We start from the raw sequence: 27691 nt of genomic DNA, 5'->3' as shown, positions 1-27691 counted from the left end.
TTCTTCTTGCTGTCATCATCAACTCAGGTTGCTACTGAAATATTACTTTATGGTTTATATTCTAGAGTTTTGCATTTCAGTAAGTCATTGTAGTACAGGGGATAAACATGAAATTCCTTACCCATCAAGACAGATTGCTTAGAAAGCCGGAAACCAAAGTAAAATGTTGTACTATTTTCATAGTCACAACTATGAAAATATGACTCACATACATGTATAGTGCCTGTTTTCTGACTCTGTTACAGGGCTGTCTGACATTATAGACATATCCCTGTGGCTCCTTAGCACAATTGGTATACAATAGCAGGCTGGTGCACAAGTAACAACAGTGCATGTGGCAAACTTTGTGTCTGTGTGTGTGTGTGTGTGTGTGTGTGTGTGTGTGTGTCTGTGTGTCTGTGTGTGTCTGTGTGTGTGCGCGCGCATGCTAGTGTCCCACCACATACCTGTCATCATTTAGGAAAAGAAAGAACAACCATTCCAAAGAAAGGGTTATGAATTGCCACCCTCTGCTAGCACTTCTTTGTTGCTTTTCCTCCTCTCTCAGAGAGCGTGGGCCCTGTGTCAGGTTTTCAGTGAAGGTAGGAGCATTATAGTTTTACTGCAGAATTCCCCAAGCCCTTAGTTTCCTAGAAGCTTTAAGAATAGTGTGTGGACAGGGATGGATAGGAAGCAGAACATAGGTCATGTTTGGCATAAGGCTACACTTCCAGCATGTGGTCAGACTGGAGCAGGAGGGTTCCAAGTTCCAGGACAGGTAAGACTGCAGTGCATAGTGAAATCCTCTCTCAAAAACATGAGAGCGAGAGGAGAATGTATTTGTGACAGGATCATGAAGCAGAACTTCACTGAAGGTGACCTAATGATGGGAGTGTTTCGACTCTGGGCTTAGGGCGTCCTTCCTAATCAACCCTGTCGTAAATTAGTGGTCTTTTATTTTATTTTGTCAGAACACAGGGACTTTTGTCCAGCTGCCAAGGTTACTGAAAAGAGTGAGTTATGCTGATTGGCAGTCACTCCTTATTCCCCAAATCTTGTCAATTTTGTCTTGTTTTTTTTTTTTGCTTCTGTGGACTTAAAATAACAGCTCATTCATCATATAGCCCAGACTTGCCTCAAGCTCACTATGTATCCAGACTGGCCTGGAATTTGTAAGATGTGTATTTTTCATTCTAGGCCAGTCAGGGTCACTCAGAAAAGGAGGTTATATCTCCCTTAAAGCTACTTCTACTCTCATGAGTTCCTTCTTGTTTTCCTTCATAAATTTACATTCTCTGCTCCATGCACACATACACACACACACACTTAGACGCACATGCACATGCACACACATGCAATTGACAGCACAGAGAGTTTATTTTCTTTTTTTTTTTTTTTTTTTTTTTTTTTTAGATTTATTTTACTTATATGAGTACACTGTAGCTGTCTTCAGACACACCAGAAGAGTGCATCGGTTCTCATGACAGATGGTTGTGAGCCACCATGTGGTTGCCAGGAATTGAACTCAGGACCTCTGGAAGAGCAGTCAGTGCTCTTAACCACTGAGCCATCTCTCCAGCCAAAGAGTTTATTTTCTTTTAAAGACTTACTTGTTTTTTTCTGTGTATGATTGTTTTCCTTAATGTGTATGTGTGCAGTATGCTTTCAGGGTGCCATCAGAGGCCAAAAGAGGGTATCATATTCCATTGAACTAGAGCTACAGAGGTTGGAACTTTCCATGTGGATGCTAGGAACCCATCCGTGATCCTCTGTGAGGGCAGCAAGTAACCTTCGCAGCTGGACAATATTTTTATTCCCCCAAAAGTATAGTTGTAAATTTAATTTCTACTGATTAATATTTACCATATTAGAAATCAAAAGTATATAGCTCATTTCGAGTTGTTTTTTACTGTTATTTGGGTTTTTTTGTTGTTGTTGTTGCCTGGGGTCTTATTGTTTGTTTTTGTTTAGGGGTGTTTTGTTTTGTTTCAGTCACAGTCACCTGGTAGCCCTAGCAGTTCTCAAGACTCACAATCCAAGGTGGCAGGATGTATCAGTGAGTACAGGAGCTTCCTGCCAAACCTGACGGCCTGAGTCCACTTTCTGGAACACACCTGGTTAAAAGATAGAACAACCCCCAAAGGTTGTACTCTGACACTCTCCTACTCCACCCTATCCCACCCATATAAGAAAATAAATAAAAAGAAGATTGTCTTCTCTCAGACTCATGAGTACTGTCATCACCAGCATACACTACTATGCCTGGCTCACAAATAATATTTTTTTGATGAAGAGAGGAATTTTAATGTTTTTGTAGATCCCTTTTTCCTATTAATTTATTTATTCAATTTACATCCTGATCGCAGCCCCCTACTCCTCCCAGTCTCCTCCATCACAGCCCCTCTCCCACTCCCCTTCTCCTCTGAGAAGGAGGAAGCCATCTCAGTACCCTGCCACATCAAGTCACTGCAGGACTAGGCACATCCTCTCCCACTGAAGCCAGAGAAGGCAGCCCAGATAAGGGAACAGGATCCATAGGCAGGCAACAGAGTTAGGGATAGCCCCTACTCCAGTTGTTAGCCATAGGTAGCCCCTATGAAGACCAAGCTGCACATTGGATATACATGTGCAGGGGGCATAGATCCAGCCCCTGCTTGTTCTTTGGTTAATGGTTCAGTCTCTGGGAGCCCTGAAGGGTCCAAATTAGTTGACTCTGTGGATTATGTTAATAGATTTTCATATATTGAACCAACTTTGCACCCCTAGGATGAAGACTACTTGATCGTAATGAATGGTGATTTTGATGTGTTCTTGGATTCAGTTTGCAAGAATTTTATTGAGTATTTTTGCATCGATATTCATAAGTGAGATTGAAGTTCTCTTTTGGTTGGGTCCTTGTGTGGTTTAGGTATCAGAGTAATTGTGGCTTCATAGAATGAATTAGGTAGTGTTCCTTCTGTTTCTGTTTTATGGAATAGTTTAAGGAATATGGGTATCAGGTATTTTTTGAAGGTCTGATAGAATTCTGCACTAAATCCATCTGGCCCTGGGCTTTTTATTGGTTGGAAAGTTTTTAATGACTTTTTTTTATTTCCTTATGGGATATGGGCCTGTTTAGGTACTTTACCTGTTCTTGATTGAACTTTTGTATGTGGTATCTGTCTAGAAAACCATCCACTTCATCTAGATTTGCCAGGTTTATTGAGTATAGGCTTTTGTAGTAAGATCTGATGATTTTTTTAATTTCTTCCATTTCTGTTATTAATATCTTCATTTTCATTTCTGATTTTGTTAATTTGGATAATGCCTCTGGGCCCTTTAGTTAGCTTGACTAGGGGTTTATCTATCTTTTAATTCTCCCAAAGAACCAGCTTTTGGTTTTGTTGATTCTTTGTATTATTCTCTTTGTTTCTATTTGGTTGGTTTTGACCCTGAGTTTAACTATGTCCTGCCATCTAGTCCTCTTGTATGAGTTTGCTTCTTTTTGTTCTAGAGCTCTCAGGTGTACTGTTAAGTTACTAGTGTAAAATCTCTCCAGTTTCTTTACCAGGGCACTTAGTGCTATGAATTTTCCTTTTAACCCTGCTTTCATTGTGTCCCATAAGTTTGGGTATGATGTGTCAACATTTTTGTTGAATTCCAGGAAGCCTTTAATTTCTTTCTTTATTTCTTCCCTGACCAAGTTATTGAGTAGAGAGTCGTTCAGTTTCCACGTGTATGTGGGCTTTCTGTTGTTTTTGCTGTTATTGAAGACCAGCCTTAGGTCATGATGATCTGATAGAATACATCAGATTATTTCAATCTTCTTGTATCGGTTGAGGGTTGTTTTGTGACCAATTACATGGTTGATTTTGGAGAAGGCATCATGACTTGCTGAGAAGAAGGTGTATTCTTTTGTCTTAGGGTGAAATGTTCTGTAGATATCTGGTAAATCCATTTGGTTCATTCTCTCTCTTAGTTTCACTGTGTCTCTGTTTAGTTTGTTTCAATGACCTGGTCCTTGGTGAGAGTGGAGTGTTGAAGTCTCCCACTATTATTGTATGGGTTCAGTGTATGTTTTGAGCTTTAGTAAAGTTTCTTTTATGAATGTGTGTGCCCTTGCATTTGGAGCATAGATGTTCAGAATTGAAACTTTCTCTTGGTGCATTTTCCCTTTGATAATTATGAAGTGTCCTTCCTCATTACGCTTGATAACTTTTGGTTGAAAGTCTATTTTATTGACAACTACAGCTTGTTTCTTGGAACCATTTGCTTGGAAGACCTTTTTCCATCCTTTTACTCTGAGATGTTATCTGTATTTGTTATTGAGGTGTGTTTCTTGTATGCAGAAAAATGCTGGCTCTTGTTTCTATATCTGATCTGTTAGCTTATATCTTTTTATGGGTCAGTTGAGTCCATATTGAGAGTCCAATATTGAGAGATATTAAAGACAGATGACTGTTGGTTCCTCTTATATCTGTTTTTGTCTGTGGCATAATGTGCATATGGTTCTCTCCTTTTGACTTTGTTGTGAGATGATTAATATCTTTTTTTTCCCTTTGGTGTAGATATCTTTCTTGTGTTGGTGTTTTTCTTCTAGGATCCTCTGTAGGGCTGGATTGATAGATAGATACTGTTTGAATGTGGTTTTGTCCTGAAATATTTTGGTTTCTCCGTCTATGTTGACTGAGAGTTTTGTTGGGTATAGTAGCCTGGGCTGGCATTTGTGTTCTCTTAGAGTCTACATGACCTCTCATCAGTCTCTTCTGGCTTTCATAGTCTCTGTTGAGTAGTCTGGTGTAATTCTGATAGGTCTACCTTTTTATGTTACTTGACCCTTTTCCCTTGCAGCTTTTAATTTTCTTTGTTCTGTGGGTTTAGTGTTTTAATTATTATGTAATGAAGGGATTTTCTTTTCTGGTCCCATTTTATTGGTGTTCTATAGGCTTCTTGTATGCTTATGGCCATCTCTTTCTTTAGGTTGGGGAAGTTGTTGGTTTTTTTTTTTTTTTTTTTATTTCGTTGAAGACATTTTCAGGTCCTTTGTGTTGGTCAGCTCCTTGCCAGCAGGTCCAGGCTAGAGGAGAGAAATCCTGGTCCTGCCTGGCCTCTGCTTCCAGGGAGCAGACTAGCTAGCAGTCTACCCAGCAGAAAGGACTGGTCAGAAGGACCTAGCTCTTTGTTTTATTGATTCTTTGTATCCTTGCCATTTGCTATCGTTTGTTTGTTTGGTTGGTTGGTTGGTTGGTTGGTTGGCTGGCTGGCTGGCTGGTCCAGTTCCTAGCACCCACATCAAGTCATTCACAACACCAACTCCAGCTTCAGGGGACCTGGCACGCTCTTTAATAATAGATTTACAGTACAACTTACATCCTGTATAACACATTAATCATTAAATAACTACATAATAAACTATTGCAAACCTTAGCATTTAGATAAGACTCTAATGTGTAAATGCATGAAGTGTGGGACACTGAAAGGTAGAATCTATGCTTTTTAAAATCATGATTGAGTTACATTTAGTTCCTAAGTCATCTATGCTTAAAAATTAAGATTGTACATTTTTTCTGATTTGTAATGTCAAAGCTACTGTGACCTTTCTGAGTAGAGAATATGTTTTCTTGTTAAGTTGTGTGGGTGAGGAAAGGACTCTGCTGTTTTATAATAAGTATATTTTTCCTTTTACATTCTTTCATAGTTTTTAATAAAAACACTTATGTACTCTTCTGATCTTAATTATTTCTCTTCATCTACTGATTTGGGATTTTGTTTGTTTCTGTGGGCGGCTGGGGAGGGGTGCTCCAGTGTCGTTAGATACATCATTAAGTTTTTTGAGACCTCTCAGATTTTTTAAAGTAAACACTTAGAAACGATAAATTTCCCTGCAAAGACTGCCTTTATTGTATCCCATATGTGGTGATAGGTTGTATTTTCATTTAGTTCTGGGAGTTTTAAAATTTTCCTTCATGATTTCTTTAAAGATACATTCATCATTCAATAATGCATTATTTAATTTTTATAAGTTTATGCATTGTGTAAGTGTTGCAGCTCTGATTGGAAAGACTTTCCCAATAGAGGTTTTGGAGCTCTGAGGAAGAAGGTTCCCTATTTCACTGTGTCACTGCTCTAAAGGGAAAAGTATCCTGGCAGTCCTAAACCAAGGAATACCAGAAAGTCACACTGCACAACAAACTCCATACAAGAGATTTGTTGGAAGAGACACAAGAAAATGGCTGCCTCTGCTTGGGGAAAAGCAGCAGGGAACTGATCAGAAGGCAGGCATTATAGGGTTTCTGGTGTGTGCGGGTAGTTCTCCAGGGTGGGGATTGGTAGGGTTTGGTAGGTTTTCAAACCCAGAAGTGGGCTCAGGCCTTTTACCCTGTACGTTGTATGTAGTTCCCCTGCTGTTGATCTCTCGCAATTATTCTGTTGTCGTCAGATAAAATTCAAGCAGTATTTCAATTTTCTTATATTTATTGACACTTAGTTTTTGTCCAAGTATGTGATGTTTTAAAGAAAGTTCATGGGCTAATAAGAAAAATGGACCTTATGTAGTGTTTAGGGATGGTCTATAATATCTGCTAGATCTATTTAACCTTTGAAATCATTTAATTACAATATTTGCTTGTTTTGTTTTGTTTTTGCTAGGATGATCCCACCTAATAGTAAGAAAAGGTATTGAAGCAGGGGTAATCTCTGGCTTTATGTCTAATACTGTTTATTTAATTGGGCTGATCCATTCAGTTTTTATATTTTTAGAGTTGTGATGTAGTTCATAGATTGTTCCCCTGATCAAATAAAGGGACTTTCTTAAACTCATTTGACTATATTTGGTTTAAAGTCTATTTTCTCAGGTATTAGAATCCTAAAGCCTATTTGTTCCATTTGCTTGGAAAATGTTTTTTCAAGCTTACATCCTAATATAGTACCTACCTTTGATAAGGAGCAGGTTTTAGAAGCAGCTAAAAGGATGATCCTGTCTTCCAAAGCAATCTTTTCATGGAGGCGTTGAGGCTATTGGTATTAATTACTGAAAAGTTTGTATTTCTTGTCATTTTGTTAATTTTCTAGTTTTTTCTGTTCCCTAGTCCTCTTTTCCTTAGCAGCTGTGTTAGCTGGGTTAAATGTTCTCCCTGTAGCCTATTAGATGTATTCATCTTTCCCATCAGTCTGATGTGTTTCTTCCAGTTGCCTCTATGGGGCTGGCTTACTGGTCATAAATTACTGTTTTTATTATGGAGAGTTCTTTCTTTTTTAATTATGACACATATTTTTGCCAACTATGTCAATCTGGATTGGCAGTTGTGATCTTTCAGAACTTGAGATGTGCCTGTCTAAGCCCTTCTGGCTTTTTAATTCTCCATTGAAAAATCAGAATTCTCACGCCATGCGGTGGTGGTTCACGCCTTTAATCCCAGCACTTGGGAGGCAGAGACAGGTGGGTTTCTGAGTTCCAGGACAGCCAAGGCTATACTGAGAAACCCTGTCTCAAAAAACCAAAAAAAAAAAAAAAAAAAAAAAAAAAACAGAATTCTCAATTAGATGGGCCTACCTTTCTATGTGACTTTATCTTTCCTCCTGTTTCAACACTCATTCTCTGTTACTATATTTATTGTTTTAACTATAATACAGCATGTGCTGTTTCTTTTCTGGTCTTGTTATTTTGGTGTACTGTGTGCCTTTTGTGTCTGAAGGGCCATCCCCTTCCCCTAGATTCCAGAACTGTTATTATTTCATTGAAAATATTTTCTATGCCTTTTGTTGTGTGACACTACTCCTGTAAAGATGTGAAAGACTCATCGTCTTACTTCCACACAAGTGACCAAGAGTTGGCCTCTGACTTCCATATGCAAGCTGTGCCACACCCCCATCTCTGTCTCCACTGCCCGACCCCACTATGTATCCAAGCCTGGCTTTGAACTTACTATATAAACAAGGATTAATCTGAGCTTCTGAGCCTTCTGCCATCCCCTCCTAAGTGCTAGGCTAATAGGCACAGGCCATCATGACCAGTTTTTGCTGTGCTGGGATCAAACCCCTAGGTCCTGTGCCTGCTCAACAAGCACTCCACCAACTGAAGCACATCCCCAGCTCCTGGACTTTATCACAGTTAAAGACTTGTATTCTGAAAAGATCCTGGGAAAATAGTGAAAACAAGCTCCAAACAGAGAGAAAATATTCACATTTCATATCTGTTATAAAAGGAATTCTCAAAACTCAAGAATAAAAATCATATGGAGAAACAAAGAGTCCAGTTAAAAAATAAGGAAAGGGCCAGGACAAGAAAATGCAGAGGATTTTCCCAGAGAGGATCTAAGTGTTATCATTTAAACAGGCATTGAGAAATACTGTCACTCATCCTTAGGAGAGAGGGCCAGTGAAAATCCCCAATGAATATTCTTGTGCTTCCTTAGAATGCCTGAAAGAAAACATGCAAACTCTTGATGCTAGTTAGGATGCACAACTATATATTTCACATTTTGCTGGTGGGGATGTAAAATGGTTTAGTCACACTAGAAAGTTAGTTAAATGTCTTACAAGAATTAAACATACACTTACGTTAATAACAAAGTCTGTTGGTTAGGGTTTTTGTTGTTGTCGTTGTTGTTATTGTTATTGTTTTGTTAACTTGACACAAAGTAGAGTCATCTGGGAAGAAGAAACCTCAATTGAGAAAATACCTTCATTTAGACAGGTCTATAGGCAAGCCTGTAGACTTTTCCTGATTGATGGTTGATGTGAAAGGACCAGCCCATTGTGTGCCATGCCATCCCTGTCAAGTGGGCCTAGGATGTGTAAGAAACCTGAGCCATAGAAAGGGAAGCAAGCTGGTAAGCAGCATTTCTCCATGGTCTGTTTCAATTCTTGCCTCTATGTTCCTATCCTGACTTCCTTCATGATGGACTGTAGCCTAGAAGGTGAAATAAACCCTTTCCTCCCCAACTTGCGTTTGTTCATAGTATTTATCACATGAATAGAAATCAAACTAGGATACTATATCAGCTACTTTTCCATTGCTTTGATAAAGGCAACTTATAGAAGAAAGGATTTATTTGGGGTTTACCATTCCAGAACTGTAGTAATCCATGATCCCTGCAGAGCAGATGCAGCAGAAAGCAGACTGCTGGAGCAGGAGCTGAGTGCCCACATCTCGAACTGCAGGCAGGAAATTGGGAGGACTAACTCAAAATGTTAAATCTTTTCAAACCTGTCTCTAGTGACATACTTCTTTCAGCAAGGCCAGAAGTCCAATTCTCCAAATGGCCAACAATTGAGGACCAAGTATTTAATTGCTTGGGACTTATGAGGACATCTCATTCAAACCACCTCAATACCCAGCAATTAAATGAAATTTTTATATTCACACACAAACTTACATAAAATGTATAGCTTCTGTAAGGCAAAGGACACTGTCAATAGGACAAAATAGCAACTAGGAAGAGATCTCTACCAATCCTATATCTGATAGAGGGCTAATATCCAGTATATACAAAGAACTCAAGAAATTAGACTCCAGAGAACAAAATAACCCTATTAAATTATGGAGAACAGAGCTAAACAGAGAATTCTCAACTGAGGAATCTCAAATGGGCAAGAAGCACCTAAAAAAATGTTCAACATCCTTAGTCATCAGGGAAATGCAAATCAAAATGACCCTGAGATTCTACCTCACACTAGTCAGAATGGCTAAGATCAAAAACTCAGGTGACAGCAGATGCTGGTGAGGATGTAGAGAAAGAGGAACACTCCTCTATTGTTGGTGGGATTGCAAACTGGTACAACCACTCTGGAAATCAGTCTGGTGGTTCCTCAGAAAATTGGGCATAATACTACATACGTAATGACTACAAAAGAACACACATGGTATGTACCCACTGATACGTGGATATTAGGCAAAAAGCTTTCAATTCAATTCACAGACCATATGAAGCTCAAGAAGAAGACCAAAGTGTGGATGCTTCAGTCATATTTAGAAGGGGGAACAAAATAATCATGGGAGGTAGATGGTGAGAGGAGAAAAAGGTAGGCCAGGATCAGTTCTGGGAGGAGACAGGGGAGAAGACCAATACAGATGCAGGTGCTCACAGCCAACCATCGGACTGAGCATGGGGACCCCAATGGAGGAGCTAAGGAAAAGACTGAAGGAGCTGAAGGGGTTTGCCAAACAATAGGAAGAACAACAATATCAACAAACCAGAGCCCCACCCACCCACCCCCAGAGCTCCCAGGGACTAAACTATGAACCAAAGAGTACACATGGAGGGACCCATGGCTCCAGCTGCATATGTAGCAGAGGATTGCCTTATCTGGCATCAATGGGAGGGGAGGCCCTTGATCCTGTGAAGGCTTGATGCCCCAGCATAGGGGAATGCTAGGGCAGTGAGATGGGAGTTGGTGGGTGGGGGAGCACCCTCATAGAAGCAGGGAGAGGGGGATGGGATGGGGGTTTGCAGAGGGGAAACTAGAAAAGGGGATAATATTTGAAATATAAATAGATAAAATAGCCAATAAAAATTTATTTTGTAACAACAGTTTTTATAAAAATGAGATGTGAAAACACCCAAATGTCAACAAACTGATGACTGGATATATAAAATGTCTGTTATCTATACCTTGAGATATATTTTGGCCCTTTAAAAAAAGAAATATATATATATATATTATACACACACACATATGTGCTATGATATGGATGGACCTTAGCATTATAATAATGGAAAGAAACAAGTGATAAAAGCCCATGGACTGTATGATTCCACTCATAAAAATGTTCAGTGCAAATGTCCTTGTCCACACCAAAAATTTAGAGAGACAGAAAGAACTATTAGCTTACATGTAAAAATATAGACATATATTTTTAATGTAATATACTTTTAAATTAATAAGCCCAGAATAGGAAAATTCAAAGAGAAATTAGGTTGGGGGTGGTAAAGGGAATGAGAAAGACTGTTTAGTGGGTACCAGCTCCTTTGTTAGTTAGACTGTTTGTTTGTTTGTTTGAGACATGATTTTCCGTAGATCAGGCTGGCCTAGAACTCAGAGAATCAGAAATTGGATGAACCAATTCTATAAATTCAAATTCCACTTTACTCAGCAAGGCACAGCATGCTAAAAGTTCCATAATCTCTGCAAACAGGGTCACAAAGTGTTCAAATACCTGAGTCTATGAGAGACACTTTTCATTCAAACCACTGTATGTCCCTCACCAGACATTTATTTTCTAGTAGAATATTTTTGTAACTTTTTTTCTCAGTCATTTGTATTTCCACAACAGAATTTTATGATTTTTGGATAATATTTATCATGATGCTAGTTTTGATTGTTTTTATTAATTTTTTGAAAAGTTAGCACATTTTTTCAGTTTTTCTTTTATTGAAATATAATTACATCATTTCTCTTCTTTGTCCTCCCAACCCCCTTACTTCATACTTTATCTCAAATTCATGACCTCTCTCTTTTTCTTTGTTATTCTCTCTCTCTCTCTCTCTCTCTCTCTCTTTCTCTTTCTCTCTCTCTTTCTTCCTCTCTCTCTTTCTCTCTCACACTCACACACACACACATTGCATAAATATATAAATACAATGTGTGTAGAGTCTGTTTAATGTTTAGTGTATAATTTCACGGATGACCGTTTGGTATTGGGTAACTGATCAAGGGACTTATCCCTGGGGAAGAATGTTTCTTCCCCTCAGCACTCTTCAGTTGACTGTAGTTGTGTTTAGAGGCAGGGCTCAGTGAGATTTCCCTTTTTGTTTTAACATGTGTTTTGTTTTGTAGCTGTCCAGGATTGGTTAGCATAATAGAATGTTGCAAGTGTCTTCTACTCCTCTTCTCACAGCCTTTGTCATTTGACTGTCCCCTGTGCTGTGTAGCTGACAGCTCATGTAGACAAAACACAGAGATGCCACACACAAGCCCCGCAGAAGCCTGTTTTTATGTTTTATTTACTTCCTAGGAAGAGCTGTTTTTGTTTGTGTGGTGCTCTGGGGAAGTGCTGTGCCACTGACCTGCACACCAACTGTATCTTTTTGCATTAGCCTCTTGCACTACTCATATTCTGTTTCTTCACAAAGAACTCTGGGGTTGACATGCTGACATAAGTGGATTGTGGTCATACTCTTGTGATGCTAGCACTCCAGAGACCATAGTGTACAGAGTTCCAGGCCAGCCTTGGGCTATAATGAGAGATTGTTGTTTACTTAAAGTAGACACTTTAAGTAAAAACGGCACACAGGTGTACAGATCTAACTACCAGTTTTAAGTACAGCAGCGTAAGATGGCTAACATGGTAGGTATCTGCTCTAGACCTCGATAATCTCATAGATGCCTTTTTTTTCCCTGGGTCCTCAATTCTAGTCCATTGATTGACCTGTTTGTCTCTGTACCAATACCATGCAGTTTTTATCACTATTGCTCAGTAGTACAGCTTGAGGTCAGGGATGGTGATTCTTCCAGAAGTTCTTTTATTTTTAAGAATTGTTTTCACTGCCGGGCAGTGGTGATGCACGCCTTTAATCCCAGCACTTGGGAGGCAGAGGCAGGCGGATTTCTGAGTTCGAGGCCAGCCTGGTCTACAGAATGAGTTCCAGGACAGCCAGGACTACACAGAGAAACCTTGTCTTGAAACACCCCCCTCCCCAAAAAAAAAAGTAAAAAGAAATACAGTGGTTCAATCTCATTTCCTTGATATTATAATGGTACAAAAGTGATGTACATTCAATGATACTTTGGGAGAGGGAGCATCTGAGACAGCTTGGGCTGAAATTGGTAGACATCCTCTAGCCTGAGCTCCCAAGTGCTAGGATTACAGTCTGAGCACCACGCCTGACTTAGACTGTATACTTGCAGTCACACGGAAGCAGCAGGGAAGCAAATCACCCTGCTGTTGAGCACTGTTGTCAAGCTCAGGAAGTTGGGCAAATTAAAAGATTTTTTGCCTTGGTCCCATGAAGGCTAGACACTGAGTGTGGGGGAATTCGAGGGTGGGGAGGTGGGAGTGGGGGGTTAGGTGGGGACACATCCTCATAGAAGCAAGAGTAGGGGGGATGGGATGGGGGGTTCCTGGGTGGGCGGGGGGCAGGGGAGAAATGAGGTAAGGGGATAACACCTGAAATGTAAATAAAATATCCAATTAAAAAAATAAAAATTTTAAAAAAGGGGTTTTGGTTTAGTTTTTTTTTTAAAGAAATTATTTATTTATTTTATGTGTATGAGTACAATGGTGAGACACACACTAGAAGAGGGCATCAGATCCTATTACAGATGGTTGTGAGCCACCATGTGATTGCTAGGACTTGAACTCAGGACATCTGGAAGAACACTCAGTGCTCTTAACCACTGAGCCATCACTCCAGCCCAAATTAAAAGTTTTTTAAAGATTCCTCTTTTGTGTGTGTGTACGTGCTTACATGTTTATGCACACTGCATGTATATGTTCTATTGCTGTGAAGAGACACCATGACAACTCTTTATTTTAAAAAAAAAAAAAAAGCATTTAATTGGAGCTTGCCTACAGTTTCATGGGTTTCATCCATTTTCATGATGGTGGGGAGCAGGGCACCACCCAGCCGGACATGGTGCTGGAAAAGTAGCTCAGAGCTCTCCAACCAGATCCACAGGCATCAGGGAGAGAGAGACACTGGGACTAGAGTTTTGAAACCCCAAAGCCCACCCCCACTGACACACTTTCTCCAACAAGACCGTATCTACTTCAGCAAAGCCACACCACACCATGTAATCCCTCTGTGCACGCACGTGTGCGCGCACACACACACAGTTCAATATGTATTCCCAGCTGGTCTGCAGCTTACACAGATTTGCCTGCCTCTGCCTCTCTAGTACTAGGATTAAAAGTTTGTGTCACCAGCCTAAAATTTTTCAAAATTCAAAAACCAAGGTAAAAGTTCTTGCCACTATGGCACATGTACCCAAATAGACATGTACAGGGACGATAGTAGTGATAATTATATACAAGGCATAGGTTATACATTTTTACTATAAATGTTTTATAATTTTGTATTAAACATATGTACATACATACATACATACATACACACACATACAAAACAATCCAAATACAAATATTGCCTCCAACCCTTCTCAGATAACCACTCAAAACAATTTTAGTCTTTGAGTCACTGCTTTTTCTTTAGCCATATAACTATGTCTTTATCCTTAAGGTTCTTGTTTTTACTGTTTTGGCTGGTTTTATATTTTTTTATTTTATGTATATTGGTATACTGTCTGCATGTATGTCGGTGTGAGGCTGTCAGATCCTCACATCTGGAGGCGCATCAGTTGTGAGCTGCCATGTGGTTACTGGAAATTGGACCCTGATCCTCTGGAAGAGCAGCCAGCCGGTCCTCTTAACCACTGAGCCATCTTTCTAGCCCTGTTTTTGTTGTTGGTTTGGTTTGGTTTTTTCTTGCTATTGGTAGCTGGGATGTCTTCAAAATCTTGATTTTCCTACCTTAGGCTCCATGCACTGGAGTTGAGGTGTGGATACCTGCTCTTCAGGTATTTTCTGTATATTCATGTCAGTAATGACGTGCCGCGTGCAGGTTCATCGCAGTGTAAAGAACTATTTTCTTTAAGTTCCTGGATACCTTGCTGTCTAGTACTTTATTAGCAAATGTTTTCTAATGAATTTCTCCAACAGTGTCTCTTCTTGTTCCAGGACACCAGGGCTCTTCAGTTTAATTGACAGTTTGTGGCCCCCACTGGTACCTTTGACCGAGGCTTCCTGTGGCCAGCCCAGTGGAGAGGTAAGCCCAGCCTTGCAAAAGTCCGTTGTGCACAGACACCTGCCCTACTCAGGAACTGACTTATGCACTCCCACTGCAGTCACAAGGCCCATGTCATTTTTCGGGTAACGAGAGCTCTGCAGCTAGTTCCTTTGTCTGGAGTGATATATGAATGCCATCTAGGATTGTGACTGCAGCTCCTCTCCAGTGCCAACATTCTCATGGTTCTTTTCCTGTTTCTCTGGTAAATTCTTGATAAATTCTTCTTTGTATTTCAGTTTTTGTGAGAAATACATATTTTTGTATTTTGGCCTCACTCTGGAGCCTATACTGACCTTAAACTCAAACCAGTCCATATGCTTCAGCTTCCCAAGTATTGTGGTTACAAGTGTGGACACCAAACTCAATCATGATATTGCAAGCCAAATTCTTAGCCCTATTGTGAAGCAGACACCATGTCTTTCCCATTTCTTTGCACTTAGTTAGCAGTTAGAACAATACCTAGATCAACAGTTAGTCAGCAGAAATCTCCCTTTTCCTCACCACGTTGTGAAGAAATGTGCGCACATGCATTCATCCAGCAGGCATATATGGCTTGATGTCAGAATATCTTTCTTTAATTGCTTCTCCACTTCAGGTGTTTGCTAGAGGATCTCTCTCAAACCTGAGCAAACCATTTTGATTAGATTGCCTGCCTAGTGAGCTGTTAGGGCCCTTTGTCTCCATACAACTTGTTTGGGGGTTCTGGAGAACTGAACTTTGTAGCAAGAACTTGTCCTACTGAGCTATCTCCCCAGTTTCTCATAGCTGGCTTTTGACCAGGGTGCTACATACATGACATGTGAGTATGTGCCAAAGAGCATAGTCTTTCTCAAAAACGCCTGTCTGTAGATTATAGAAGAAGTAACCTCTAAATGGTACTTTCGGTATACTTTCAAGAATAAATTTCTTCTCCTTCTGTTTTGTTTTGACACTGGGCCTTAGGATATATCTTAGGATGACCTTAAAGTCCTAATGCCCCTTCTTCTCCCTCCCAGGAGTTGAAATTATACGTTTATGTCTAGCCTGAAGACTAAGTCTAAAATGAAATCTTAAATCTACATAAAGTATTCTTATGCTTGGTCTCCCAGATGTACAAAGTAACCCATTTCTTATCTAGCCTTCCCTTGGGAATGTACATCCAAAAGCAAATTGTACTTGTGTTCATGCATGTGTGTTCACTCCAGTCTCAGGAATTAAAGCTAGGGTCTTCTTCATACTGGGTAAGTATGTTACCACTGAGTTATATAGGTGCCACTAAATTGCACAGGCTGGTCATGAAGTCTTTCTGTAGCCCAGGTAAGCCTTGAACTTGTGATCCTTGTGTTTTTGCCTCCCAAGCTGAGATTATAGCCCTGCACCATCAAGCCAATCATAATCATGTGTATACTAAAGAACTTATGTTAATAGTATTTTTCAATCTTTTAAAAGACATTTTTATTTTCCTTTATGCTAAACAGACAAAGACTTATCTGCCTCCTCCTATCTTCTGTTATATCTTCTCTGCACATCCGAGTCTTGGACAAATTGATGCAATTGAAGAAGACCCCATTTCTAAACTTTACCAGCCTCCAGTTGTCCACTGCTTAAAGGAAATTCTCCAGGTAATGGCTGTGTTTCTAACAAGTTCTTCAAATACTTGTATTGCTTCTATGTGCTTTGTGGTATTTTCAGTCTTTCTATGTCTTTCCAGACTATTGAGTGCAGCACACGTTGCAGCTTCTATGCCAGAGTGATTTATCAAAGACCACAGGTAATATCTCAGTCTCTTTGTCAGTCTGTCTGTCTGTCTTTCCTACCACCCTCTCTATTCTATGGGAAAACCTATTGGAAATTAGCAGGATGACATAATAGAAAAGTGTGTCTGAACTCTAAATAAACCCATAATTTACCCCCCTAGTTTGGAGCCATTCTTCTTTGTGTAAACTATATGGAGTCTTTTGAGTTTTGTTGTTGCTGTGATTTTTAATTTTGGTTTTGTCTTAGAGTTGTTTCTATTAGGAAGCTACTGGAGATGTTTGTTTGTTTGTTTTATGTTTCTCTAATCTATGGTCAGTGAAAAAGCTATAAAAGTACCCCCAAAAATGTTTAATTTCTGATTGAGTTACTAGGAGGTTGCATGTATATAAATAAAATTCAAATTGTGTCATTATATAAACATGGTATATTAGTTTCTTCCTCAACTATAATAGAGGGCAGACAGGTTTTTTATTTGTTCCTTTGTTTTTGTTTTGTTTTGTTTTTTGAAACAGGGTTTCTCTGTGTGTCCTGGAAATCACTCTATAGCCCGGGCTGTCCTGGAACTCACCATGTAGACCAGGCTGGCCTTGAATTCTGAGGGATCACAGGTGCTTCTGCCTCCCAAGTGCTGAGATTAAAAGCATGCAGCACTACCTCCAAGTTTCTTTAAAGGGCCAGATAGTTCATATGCTATGGTTCTTGGATCATGCAGTCTCTATAGCAATTAGTTGGTTTCAGTGTGCAATGTGAAAGCAGACATATTGACATTCATAAATGAGTAAACAGATTTTTTAAAGAAAACACTTCTGCTAAATCTAAAGCAAAAGGAAGGCTGGCTCTGTGTTTTACATGAGTCTACAGAATACCTGGTGTATGATGACACCCTGAGCATCTGAGACTTCCTGTTACTTCACATTCTAGGCACAGGACTCTGCAGACCAGTGGTGGTACAAATGCTATTTGCCCTTCAGGGAGATGCTATAGCTCAGAGGCTCATAGTGAGAAGGACAGGGTCAAATGTCAGTAGCAAGGAAAGGGAAACAGGGTGGCAGAAGAAGACATGTTGAGTCCTTTTCTTCAAAACCTCAGGGCCTGGGTAAGCATGTTAACACCTTATGTGTAATAAGCAGATTCCAAATGTTCACGAGCCGTCGTCTGGGCTTTCAGAGGTGGGGGTCTGATGCTCCTGTGGCAGAGGACAAGCTGGGAACCCAGAACTACTATCCATGTTCAAAGATTTTTTCTAAGTTATGTGTAGCTATAAGAATTCTTTAACAGATTTTATGTTTTAGAATAGTTTGGGGTGTATATAAAATCAAGGATAAGGTAAAAACTTTCCCATAAATGTCCTGCTTCATAGACACATAGTCCCCTCTTATTGTCTCCCATCGTTGACACAGTCACCTAGAGTTCCTAGTTAATGATACTTATTATTTCCCATTATAATTTGGGACAGAATCATTATACTCTATCATAAAAGTCCTCTGTCCCCTGCCTGTTTATCCCTTCCTCCTGCAGACTCTTTAGTAGACAGTGAAACCACAGAGTGCTAGCATGTTCTTTTCTTTTCTTCTTCTTCTTCTTTTTTTTTTTTTTTTGGATATTTTATTTACATTTCAGATGTGATCCTTTTCCTCATTTCCCTCCCACCCAGGAACCCCCTATCTCATCCCCCCTCCTCCTGCTGATATGAGGATGTGCACCCACCCACTTGCCCACTCCCACCGCCCCACCCATGAATTTCCCCACACTGGCGCATCCAGCCTTCACTAGACCAAGGACTTCCTCTCCCACCTATGCCCAACAATGCCATCCTCCCCTGCATATACAGCTGGAGCCATGGGTCTCTCCCTATGTGCTCCCAGGCTGGTGGTTTAGACCCTGGGAGCTCTGGTTGGTTGGTATTGTTGTCTCCCCATGGGGCCACAAACTCTTTTAGCTCCTTCAGTCTTCTCTCTCACTCCTCCATTGGGAACCCCTTGATCAGTTCAATGGTTTAGCTATGAGCATCCGCGTCTATAATATGTTAGGCTCTGGCAGACCTCTAAGGAGACAGCTATATCAGACTCCTGTCAGCATGCACATCTGTGTGTCTACCTTTGGTGACTGCACATGGGATGGATACTGAGGTGGAATGGTCTCCAGACGACCCCTCCTTCAGTTTCTGTCCCACGCTTTGTCTCCATATTTGCTCCCATAAGTATTTTGTTACTTCTTCTAAGAAGGACTGAAGCGCCCACACTTTGGTCTTCCTTCTTCATGAGCTTCATGTGATCTGTGAGTTGTATCTTAGGTATTGTGAGCTTTTGGGCTAATATCCACTTATCAGTGAGTGCATACCACGTGTGTTCTTTTGTGATTGGGTTACCTCACTCAGGATGATATTTTCTAGTTCCATCCATTTGCCTAAGAATTTCTAAATTCAGGGATCGTTCAATATTCAGAAATCCATCAATATAATACACTATATAAGCAAACTCAAAGAAAAAAAAACACATGATCATCTCAGTAGATGCTGAGAAAGCATTTGACAAAATTCAACAAACCTTCATGGTAAAAGTCTTGGAAAGATCAGGAATTCAAGGCCCATACCTAAACATAGTAAAAGCAATATACAGCAAGCCAGTAGCCAATTTGAAGCAATCCCACTAAAACCAGGGACTAGGCAAGGCTGACCACTCTCTTGCTATCTATTCAACGTAGTACAGGAAGTCCTAGCCAGAGCAATTAGATAACAAATGGAGGTCAAAGGGATACAAATTGGAAAGAAAGAAGTGAAAATTTCACTGTTTGCAGATGATATGATAGTATACTTAAGTGACCCCAAAACTTCCACCAGAGAAATCATAAACCTTACCAGCAGCTTCTGCAAAGTGACTGAATGTAAAATCAACTCAAACAAATCAGTAGCCTTCCTCTACTCAAAGGATAAACATACTGAGAAAGAAATTAGGGAACTGACACCCTTCACAATAATCACAAATATTATAAAATACCTTGGTGTGAATCTAACCAAGCAAATGAAAGATCTATATGACAAGAACTTCAAATCTCTGAAGAAAGAAATCGAAGAAGATCTCAGAAGGTGGAAAGATCTCTCATGCTCATGGATTGGCAAGATTAATATACTAAAAGTGGCCGTCTTGCCTAAATCAATCTACAGATTCAATGCAATCCCCATTAAAATCCCAGCATGTTCTAATTACAGAGTACACACCATTTTCAGATTTTTTTCTCTTTCCATACGAAACATTTAGGCACCCATGTCTCATCGATGACTTGAAAGCTCATTTCCTGTAACACTCAGTAATAAGTATTCTGTTATCTAGATGTATCAAAGTTCATTTATCTGTTTATATACTGTAATGGTCAGTATTGATTTTCAACCTGACAGAATCAAAAATCACCTAGGAGACAAACCTTTGAACATGTTTGAGGGAGTTTCTAGACTAGGTCAAAGGAAGTGGAAAGAGGTTAAATCAGAGTAGTGCCTTCCTTGGGCTGGATCTCTCCAGAGTCAGCCTACAAAGAGGACAAAGGTCACTAAAGCTATGCTCCAAGTGGGTAGGCTCACTCCTAACCAAGCAGCACAACTCAATAGCTTTGTCCATGCAGTTCTTGTTTTGTAGGCATAAAGGATACAGGAGCCCCCCAGGCTCATGGCCATCTGTAAAGCAAATGCGTCTGATTGCATCTCAGAAGTCTTTAGTAGTTTTAACACTGCACAGAAGTATGAGTGAGGCACCTCTGGCAGCCTCTTAACCATGAGCCCCTATAACATACAAAGTAAGTTGCACACTTCTGACTTCAATGAAACAATTCAGAAGAGGAGAATGGCATGACAAGAGACAGTCAGACCAAAGCAAGACTGAAACCCAGCAGGGAAAAAAACAAATCCTGAAACTCCGTCTCTGGCATCTGGAGCTTCTGATGGAATCTTCTGGGATCAAAAAGGCTCGAGTGGTCCTGCCCCTCCAGCTCTGCACCCACAACACACCCAACTCTCACATGGGCCAAGCTCCACCTCCGTGAAAATCCCATGGTCCTGACATCTCAGGTATTAAAGAAGAGCATGTTCACTTTTAACCCTTCTGAGATAGCTGTCAGTTTTCCAAATGTTAGTCTTACAGTCATCTTGGAAATAAGTGTCCTATCTACAGTGTTCAACAATACCTGGCCTTACCATGCTGTTCACTATGGCACGCTTACTTGTTTCCAAGCTCCTGGCAACTGTATGGCGTGTTTACAACAGTGTGGCATGTTTAGTTGTCATTCACTTTTCAGATGGAATACTTCATATTTCTTTATGACTTTGGGTTTTTTTAAGAGCATGGACCAATTACTTAGTATAATGTCTATATTATCTAACAGGTCCAAATTATACATTTTTGAAAGAAATGTCATATGGTAATGCTATGCTTTCATTAAAAGACACGCAGCTGATTTCCTTCCAGAGCTGTGATGGCTTCTCAATTGGTCAAATGATTTCCAAGTTTTTTTCATTTTGAAGGTGACTAACAATTACTTTATACTTACTAACTCTTAATCATTTTTTGAAGAGATGCATTGAGGCTATATAAAATCCTGACTTTTCTCAAACTTTCACCCACTCATTTTAACATTCATTATGATTCTTGCCTGAATTAATTACACATTGACTGTGACCAAGTGGTGATTTTTAACTTAGCGTTTCTTCTGCACTTATTAGGTATCATTTTTGCTACAATTATCTTTTCACTTGTCCATTTAGTTAGATCACTTAGTTATCAACCTACTATGACAAAATGGATTAATGAATATTTTTATTTATTTTGTATTTATGTAAATTTTTTACTTGGCTTTATAAGCCAATAGGTTTATTGCAGTTGCGGTTAGTTATAGAAGTGTATGAGAAGGGTTCTGATGACTCCCCTTTGTCATTGTTTACTGCATGCGAAACACTGGGGAGGGAGGGGCTTTCTGAATCTCCATGTTTCATGAGCTTCCTGAGTCTTATGAACCTTCTTCCACTTTCTGGTAAGGAGTCCCAATTCCGATGAAATGGCTGTACAGTTCTCTGTCCTTCCTATGACTCTTACATTCTTTCTGTCTTCTCTTCAGTGAAGTCCTTTCCCTTAGAGGGAGGAATATAAATATCTGGGCAAGGATTTTTGTTTTCTGATTTTGGTTTTTTTTTTTTTTTTTTTTTCATTTCTTGATGAATGTTGAGTCACTGTACCACATCAATAGTCTCTGTTTTCAACAGTTTGACAAGTTGTGAAATACAGTAACTATTGCCCATTGGAGGGAGGGAAAGAGGGAGGGAGGGAGGGAGGGAGGGAGGGAGGGAGGGAGGGAAGGAAGGAAGGAAGGAAGGAAGGAAGGAAGGAAGGAAGGAAGGAAGGAGAGAAGGAGAGAGGGTTCCTCCCTGTTCAAGGCTGACAGTAGTGGTACTACAGTATGTGAGTGAGGAGCCTCTGCTCTCCTGGCTCATCTCTGAACATGTTGGCCTGGTGAGCCTATACTCCTGCTCAGAGGACTTAGGAATTACAAGGTGAGCCAACACAGACAGTTTAGGATCCTATGTGGCTCAATTACAGCTGCACAACCTCAAGGCTGCACCCACCATGGATGGCAATCTCAGGGAAACTGCACTGTTAGTCCCCTCCTTTTTCACTCAGCAGTTTTTTATATAATCTGTTACTGTTGTTCATTCGGTGTTCTTGTTTTTTCAGATTTAAGCTATCTCTCTAGTCCTTTGAACATATTTATATCTGTAGTGGTTTAAATGAGAAGTGTCTTCCAAAGGCTCCTCCTATATGTGACTACTTGGTCTCCGTCCTGCTTGAAAAGTTTGTGGAACCTTTAGGAAATAATAGTTTTTCAGTGAGAACTATGTGACTTGGGCTGTGAGATCCTTCTCTCCCTCCCTCTCTCCCGATTTTTCTCCTGCCTTGCTTTTTGCAGTTGACATGTGATGCTTCACTTCCTGGTTGATAACCAGCCGCACACTCCTCATCCTTATGCATGGTGTCCCTTTTGGAACAACTAACTAAAATAAACTCTCTCTTCCAAGCTGCTGTTGTTTGGGGCGTTTGTAGTAGCAACAGAACAGTAGCTGAACATCAGTCTTTGAGTTCTTTCTTTATGACACAGTAAGATGTTCCCAGCTGACCTTTGGTTGTTTGTTTTCATTGTTTTTGCCTTTCAGTGTGTGCACATGTGCACATGGTATGTGCATGCATATATGTCTGCATGTGTGTGTGTGTCTGTGTGTCTTTGTGTGTGCACATCTCCCCATTTGGAGGCCAGAGGACTGCTGATGAGTTTCATCTTCCCTTCTTTCTCATGGGTCCTAAACTCAGATTGTTAGGGAATAGACTCAGATTGTCAGGTTTGGCAGCAGGCTCCCTTATCGGCTGAAAATGTCTTCCCAGCTTGCCCTTAGGTCTTCCAACTTTAGAATCAGCCATTTCTTCAAGGAGCACTGGTAAATTTTAAAGGAAAAATGATATTTAGAAACCCATATCTGGTTCTAGGTAGTCTTGCTTCTGTTGGGATGTAGTTGCTTTTAGCCCTTTCTGTGAGTAGAGTGAGAATGCAGATGTGCATGTGTACACACCCAGTGTGTGGTGGCTAATGTGTCTGTCTAAAGTCACGTCACACACAGATACTCCTACGATAGACCATCACCACGGGATTTGCTCATGACATCCCTTGGGTAACTTCCTCCCCAGCTGCGCTCGTGTGTGTGTGTGTGTGTGTGTGTGTGTGTGTGTGTGTGTGGTGACAGGAAGATCAGGAGTTCAAGATGATCCTTGGTTCCTTACCAACAGGGAGAAGGCTGGCTCTGTTTATATTTTCCTCAGTAATATTTACTTTATGTAGTATGCTCCCTAATGATATAGGACCCCCTCTTCACCTTAACCCACGTCTCCTAAACATACCATGCGCTTCAGACACATCGGCTGAACTCTAAACCAGCTTAGGTCCCAGGCCTACACATTGCACTTGACTTGCATTTGTATCTACTTATGTAAGTTCTGACCCCCTGGAAGGGGCAGAATGCCAGTTTACTAGAACTTCTAAAAGTATCACAACTGCTGAAAATGACCAAAAAAAAAAAAAAAAAAAATGACAAAACTGATAAAAAAAAAAGAAACACATGCACCAGAGTTGTTATACCTGTTTTATATCAAAGTTGTCTGCAAGAGTGTTTGTTCCAACCCCTCATAAAACAGATAGGGAGCCAGAGAGCATCTATGCCCTGAGCAGAAGACAGCACTCTGCCTACAAATATAGGCCTGGGAGGGAGGAAAGCTGCCCTCTGTCCCTTTAGAGGACTGTAACAAGCACAGAGTGGATGTAACTGTGCTAGTGGGTACTAATCTAATAACCTTGATATGTAAACTTTATTATATATTTTAGAGTATATTGAGATAATATTTTAAATTATGAGTGTAAATAACCACTGAGATTGCTTTTTAAAGGTTTTGGCTACACAGTTAATATTTTGTTTGTTTGTCTGTTTGTCTTTCACTTTTGAATTGTAGCTAAAGAATCTTTTGACACAAAAGGAAATCTGGCTGCTGGTGACAGACATCACCCTACAAACACAGGATGAACGGGACCACAATCTTCCCAAGACCCTGCCAGTGTATATAGCTCCCTCATGTGTGCTGAGCCCAGAGGTTGTAGAAGAACTTGCCATGCCAATGTCTCGTAACTTACTCTTCAGGGATGCTCTTCGAGACAACAGTATGTCTTGATTGTGTGGGTAGAGTGACTGCTTAGTGCCTGCACTGAGACTCCATCCTCTTTCACAAAGCCCATCAAAAGTCTAGCCCTGGGATGGAGAAGCCATCTTATCAGCCATGGGCTCTCATTGCTTCTTGCCAAGGTCACCTGATAGGACCCAGCATCCTAAGTTGTGGTAAGCATGGAGAGACATTATCGGCCACTCCATGACTATTAACAGCACCTGTTAATAGTGGAGACCACCTACAGCCATGGCCTAGATGTCCCTTTTTAAAAAAACAAAAGCTAGAGAACATGGCATATGTTTGCCCTGTAACAAAGGCCTATAACCCGAAACATGGGGTGCTGAGGCAGGAATATCATAAGTTACAAAATAGCCTGCATCACAGTGAGATCCTGTTTCAATACAAAATAAATAATGATGATAATAGTACAGTAAGCTTTAGATCAGTCTATGCCTTTTCTTGGGATCAAATACTTAAATTTCTTTTTTTCATTTTATTTACGTATTACCTTGAATACCATAAAATTCACTTTTCAATTTTATCTGAATGTAGTACCTTTGTTCTTTTTCAGCTTAGTTTACTGGGGTTTGTAAGATGTATTTCCATGTAGACTCTTGTGTACTGGACACGTCTGACATTAGCAATAGACCAGTCCCTATCTACACCTTTTTTCCTACAGAGCTTGTTTGTGAAAGAGGCTGGCTGGAAAATCCATGCTTCCCTCAATCCTTAAATAATGTGAAGTGTCTCCATGGCAGGTCAGATTGTTTGTATTGAACGGACAGTCCTCCTACCCCAGAAATCTCTTCTGTGTGTACCTTCTGCTTCCTGTGACTTGCCTGGCCCAGTGACACTAGATGAACTGAGCTCCCTCACACCTGTCAACTCCATTTGCAGTGTGCAAGGTAGGTAGCCCTCTGATTAGAAGCAGAATTTCTAATGTCTTACGCGCCATGTTATTTTAAATATACTGCTAAGTAAGTTTTATTGTCTATGTTCCAGATGCTGGATATAGAGGAACAGAATAAGAAGAGGGTCTTTTATTGTAGACTTGGAGTCTATATAAGAAAATTTAAATCAGGTACATGCACAATCAAACAGGACTCCAGTGTCTCAAATGAGGCAGAGTAAGATCTAGGAAGATTCCATAAAGTCTGGGTCTTTGGGCATCTGCAGTGGCTCAGCACATAAAGCTGTTTGCCCCCAAATCCAACGGCCTAAGTTCAGTGTCCATCATGGACACAGTATAAAAAGAGAGCCAATTCCTACAAGTTGTTCTCTGTCCTGTGCATGTGTACAAGTGCATACTTGTATGTATGTGTGACACACACCAGGAAGAAATAAATAAATAAATAAATACATACATACATACATACATACATATTTTTTAAAACCTGAATTCTTAAATCAAGATCTGAAATGTACATCAATGATTGGGACCAGGAACAAGACCTATAAAAGTGCCCGGCAGGAGAGAGCTGACAAGCCAATGGAGAAGGGTGGGGTGGCTTGGATAGAGGGAGGTACCAAGAGGAAACTGGAGAGACAGCCAACTGTCAAGAGTATAGTCTGGTGTGCACAGAAGTAGGCAGCTTCAGTATTGACAGAGTCACAAGATAACCATCGACACACAAAACACACCCTGTGGTTTTAACATAGGGAGTGGTTGAAGAAACTAGCTTTGAAGACTTAGGGGTATAGTCTAGATTCCATCCTGAAGGTAGAAGTGGGCCAAGAGGCAATAACGCAGTACCAGAGAACTAAATACTGGGTAAATGGAGGAGTGGATGTCCTTAGGAGGAACACTGATGGGTTGGGTAATATGTCAGGTCAAGAGGAGCATACATAGAGAACAGGTGCGGCTACCTGCAAGCTTCTATCTCAGGCCAGGAGGCACCCATGGCAGGACTCCCTTAATCGAACATAGAATATGAGGCAACTTTGAGGGCAGGCCTGTGTCTTGCTTGAAACTTTGGCTATTTGCTTGTTGTGCTTCCCATTGTCATGTAGCATATATTGATTATGCATGATACTGGATTTCATCATGACAATGTCATACACATACATAAAGCATTTAATCACGTTCACCACTTACTGCCTTCTTTCTCCTTCACTCCCACTGATTCCCTTGATTGGATGGTTGTTTTGTTTAGGGGTAGCTATAGTTGTATTTTGAATATTTATTGTATTTTTAATTATGTGTATTTGTATGTGACTGTTAAATATGTGCCCATGAATGCAGATGTCCTCAGGAGCCAGAGTGTTGGCTCCCCCTGAAGCTGGACTTAAAGACAGTTTCGAGCTGCCCAGCATGGATGCTGGGATCTGAACTCAGGACCTCTCCAAGAACGGTACACACTCTGTACCATGGAGCCATCTCTCCAGATCACTCAATTATATTTTAATAAGCTTATAAAATATCTGATTTTGGTGTTTTTGAAGCAGTGGGAAGAGATATGTCAGCAGCTGGTTGAATATATGAATCCAGAGATGAAGATAGTATCAGTACTTTCTTCTGTAACTCATTGAAAATTATTTTATAATAAAAGTAACATATGTACACTGAAGCAGTCCTACTATATACTTGAGCTGCTGTGCCCCCCCACTACCACATAAAGCCTTGAAGGGAGTGAAGTACTGTAGGCAGGGCATCGGTCTGGGAGCTGGAGGTTCATACAGGTACAGGCAGGCTCAGGGACAAGCTGCCCCTCTGCCAGCACACTCATGGGATCCTTTCTTAGCTATCATTTCCAGTTTCTGTAAAGAAGGATTTCAGGGACCAGATCTGTGTTTTGTGGATTTTAGTTTTGTGACATTCTGGAGATGGAACCCAGGGTCTTGCTAACATTTATCACGTGCTGTCCCACTGAGCTACATCTCAGCCCTCATGAGCTTTACTAAAACCTTTACATGCTTTGTGGCTCACTATTCAGAGTGTTTTAATATGCTCACAAAATTGTACAAGCATCACTATAACCTTGGCGCAAAACCAGCAAACCAAACACTAGCACATGCTTCCTCCCACGCCTTTAACAAGTCATCCGGCTGCTCTCTGCTTCTGTGGGTTTGCCTGCTCTGGACTATTTGCCATTGTTGGTTATTTGAGATAACCTCTTGTAGTCCTTGAAGTCCTAGTCCCTGGGTGTGGGTGGCAGTGGCAGGCGTACACCTCCATGCCTACTTTGTTTTGTTGTTGTCTGTCAGTCAGTCTCTTTAGTGTGTCTGTGTGAGTGCCTACACATTCTGTGTGTCCCACATGCATGCCTGGGCCTGTAAAGATCAGAAGAGGGTGTTAGGTGTCCTGGAACTGGAGTTGTAGCAGTTGTGAGCCACCTGATATGGTTGCTGAGAACCAAACGTAGGTTCTTTGCAAGATGATCAAGTACTCATAACCAGACTCCTCTCTCCAGCCATTAGTTGCTACTGTTTTGAATAAAGTTTCCTCCTGTGACCTAAGCTATCCTGCAA

General features: G+C 40.5%; 1 protein-coding gene across 6 annotated transcripts in view; it reads left to right on the top strand.

The window, feature by feature from the left end:
• Positions 1-27691, top strand: part of Spidr (scaffold protein involved in DNA repair) — a 234456-nt gene that overhangs the window by 195197 nt on the left and 11568 nt on the right. For all 6 annotated transcript variants that reach the window (XM_076942502.1, XM_034515175.2, XM_034515176.2 and 3 more), the window contains 5 exons: positions 14636-14723; positions 16202-16345; positions 16435-16494; positions 24014-24218; positions 24982-25128. In XM_076942502.1, the coding sequence (XP_076798617.1) occupies positions 14636-14723; positions 16202-16345; positions 16435-16494; positions 24014-24218; positions 24982-25128 (644 nt within the window). The remainder of the gene's footprint in view (positions 1-14635; positions 14724-16201; positions 16346-16434; positions 16495-24013; positions 24219-24981; positions 25129-27691) is intronic.

Source organism: Arvicanthis niloticus, chromosome 12 (genome assembly GCF_011762505.2).
Source record: "Arvicanthis niloticus isolate mArvNil1 chromosome 12, mArvNil1.pat.X, whole genome shotgun sequence".
In the NCBI taxonomy this organism is placed as follows: domain Eukaryota; kingdom Metazoa; phylum Chordata; class Mammalia; order Rodentia; family Muridae; genus Arvicanthis; species Arvicanthis niloticus.
Note: the sequence above shows the minus strand (reverse complement) of the source record. Positions and strands in the feature narration are given on the sequence as shown.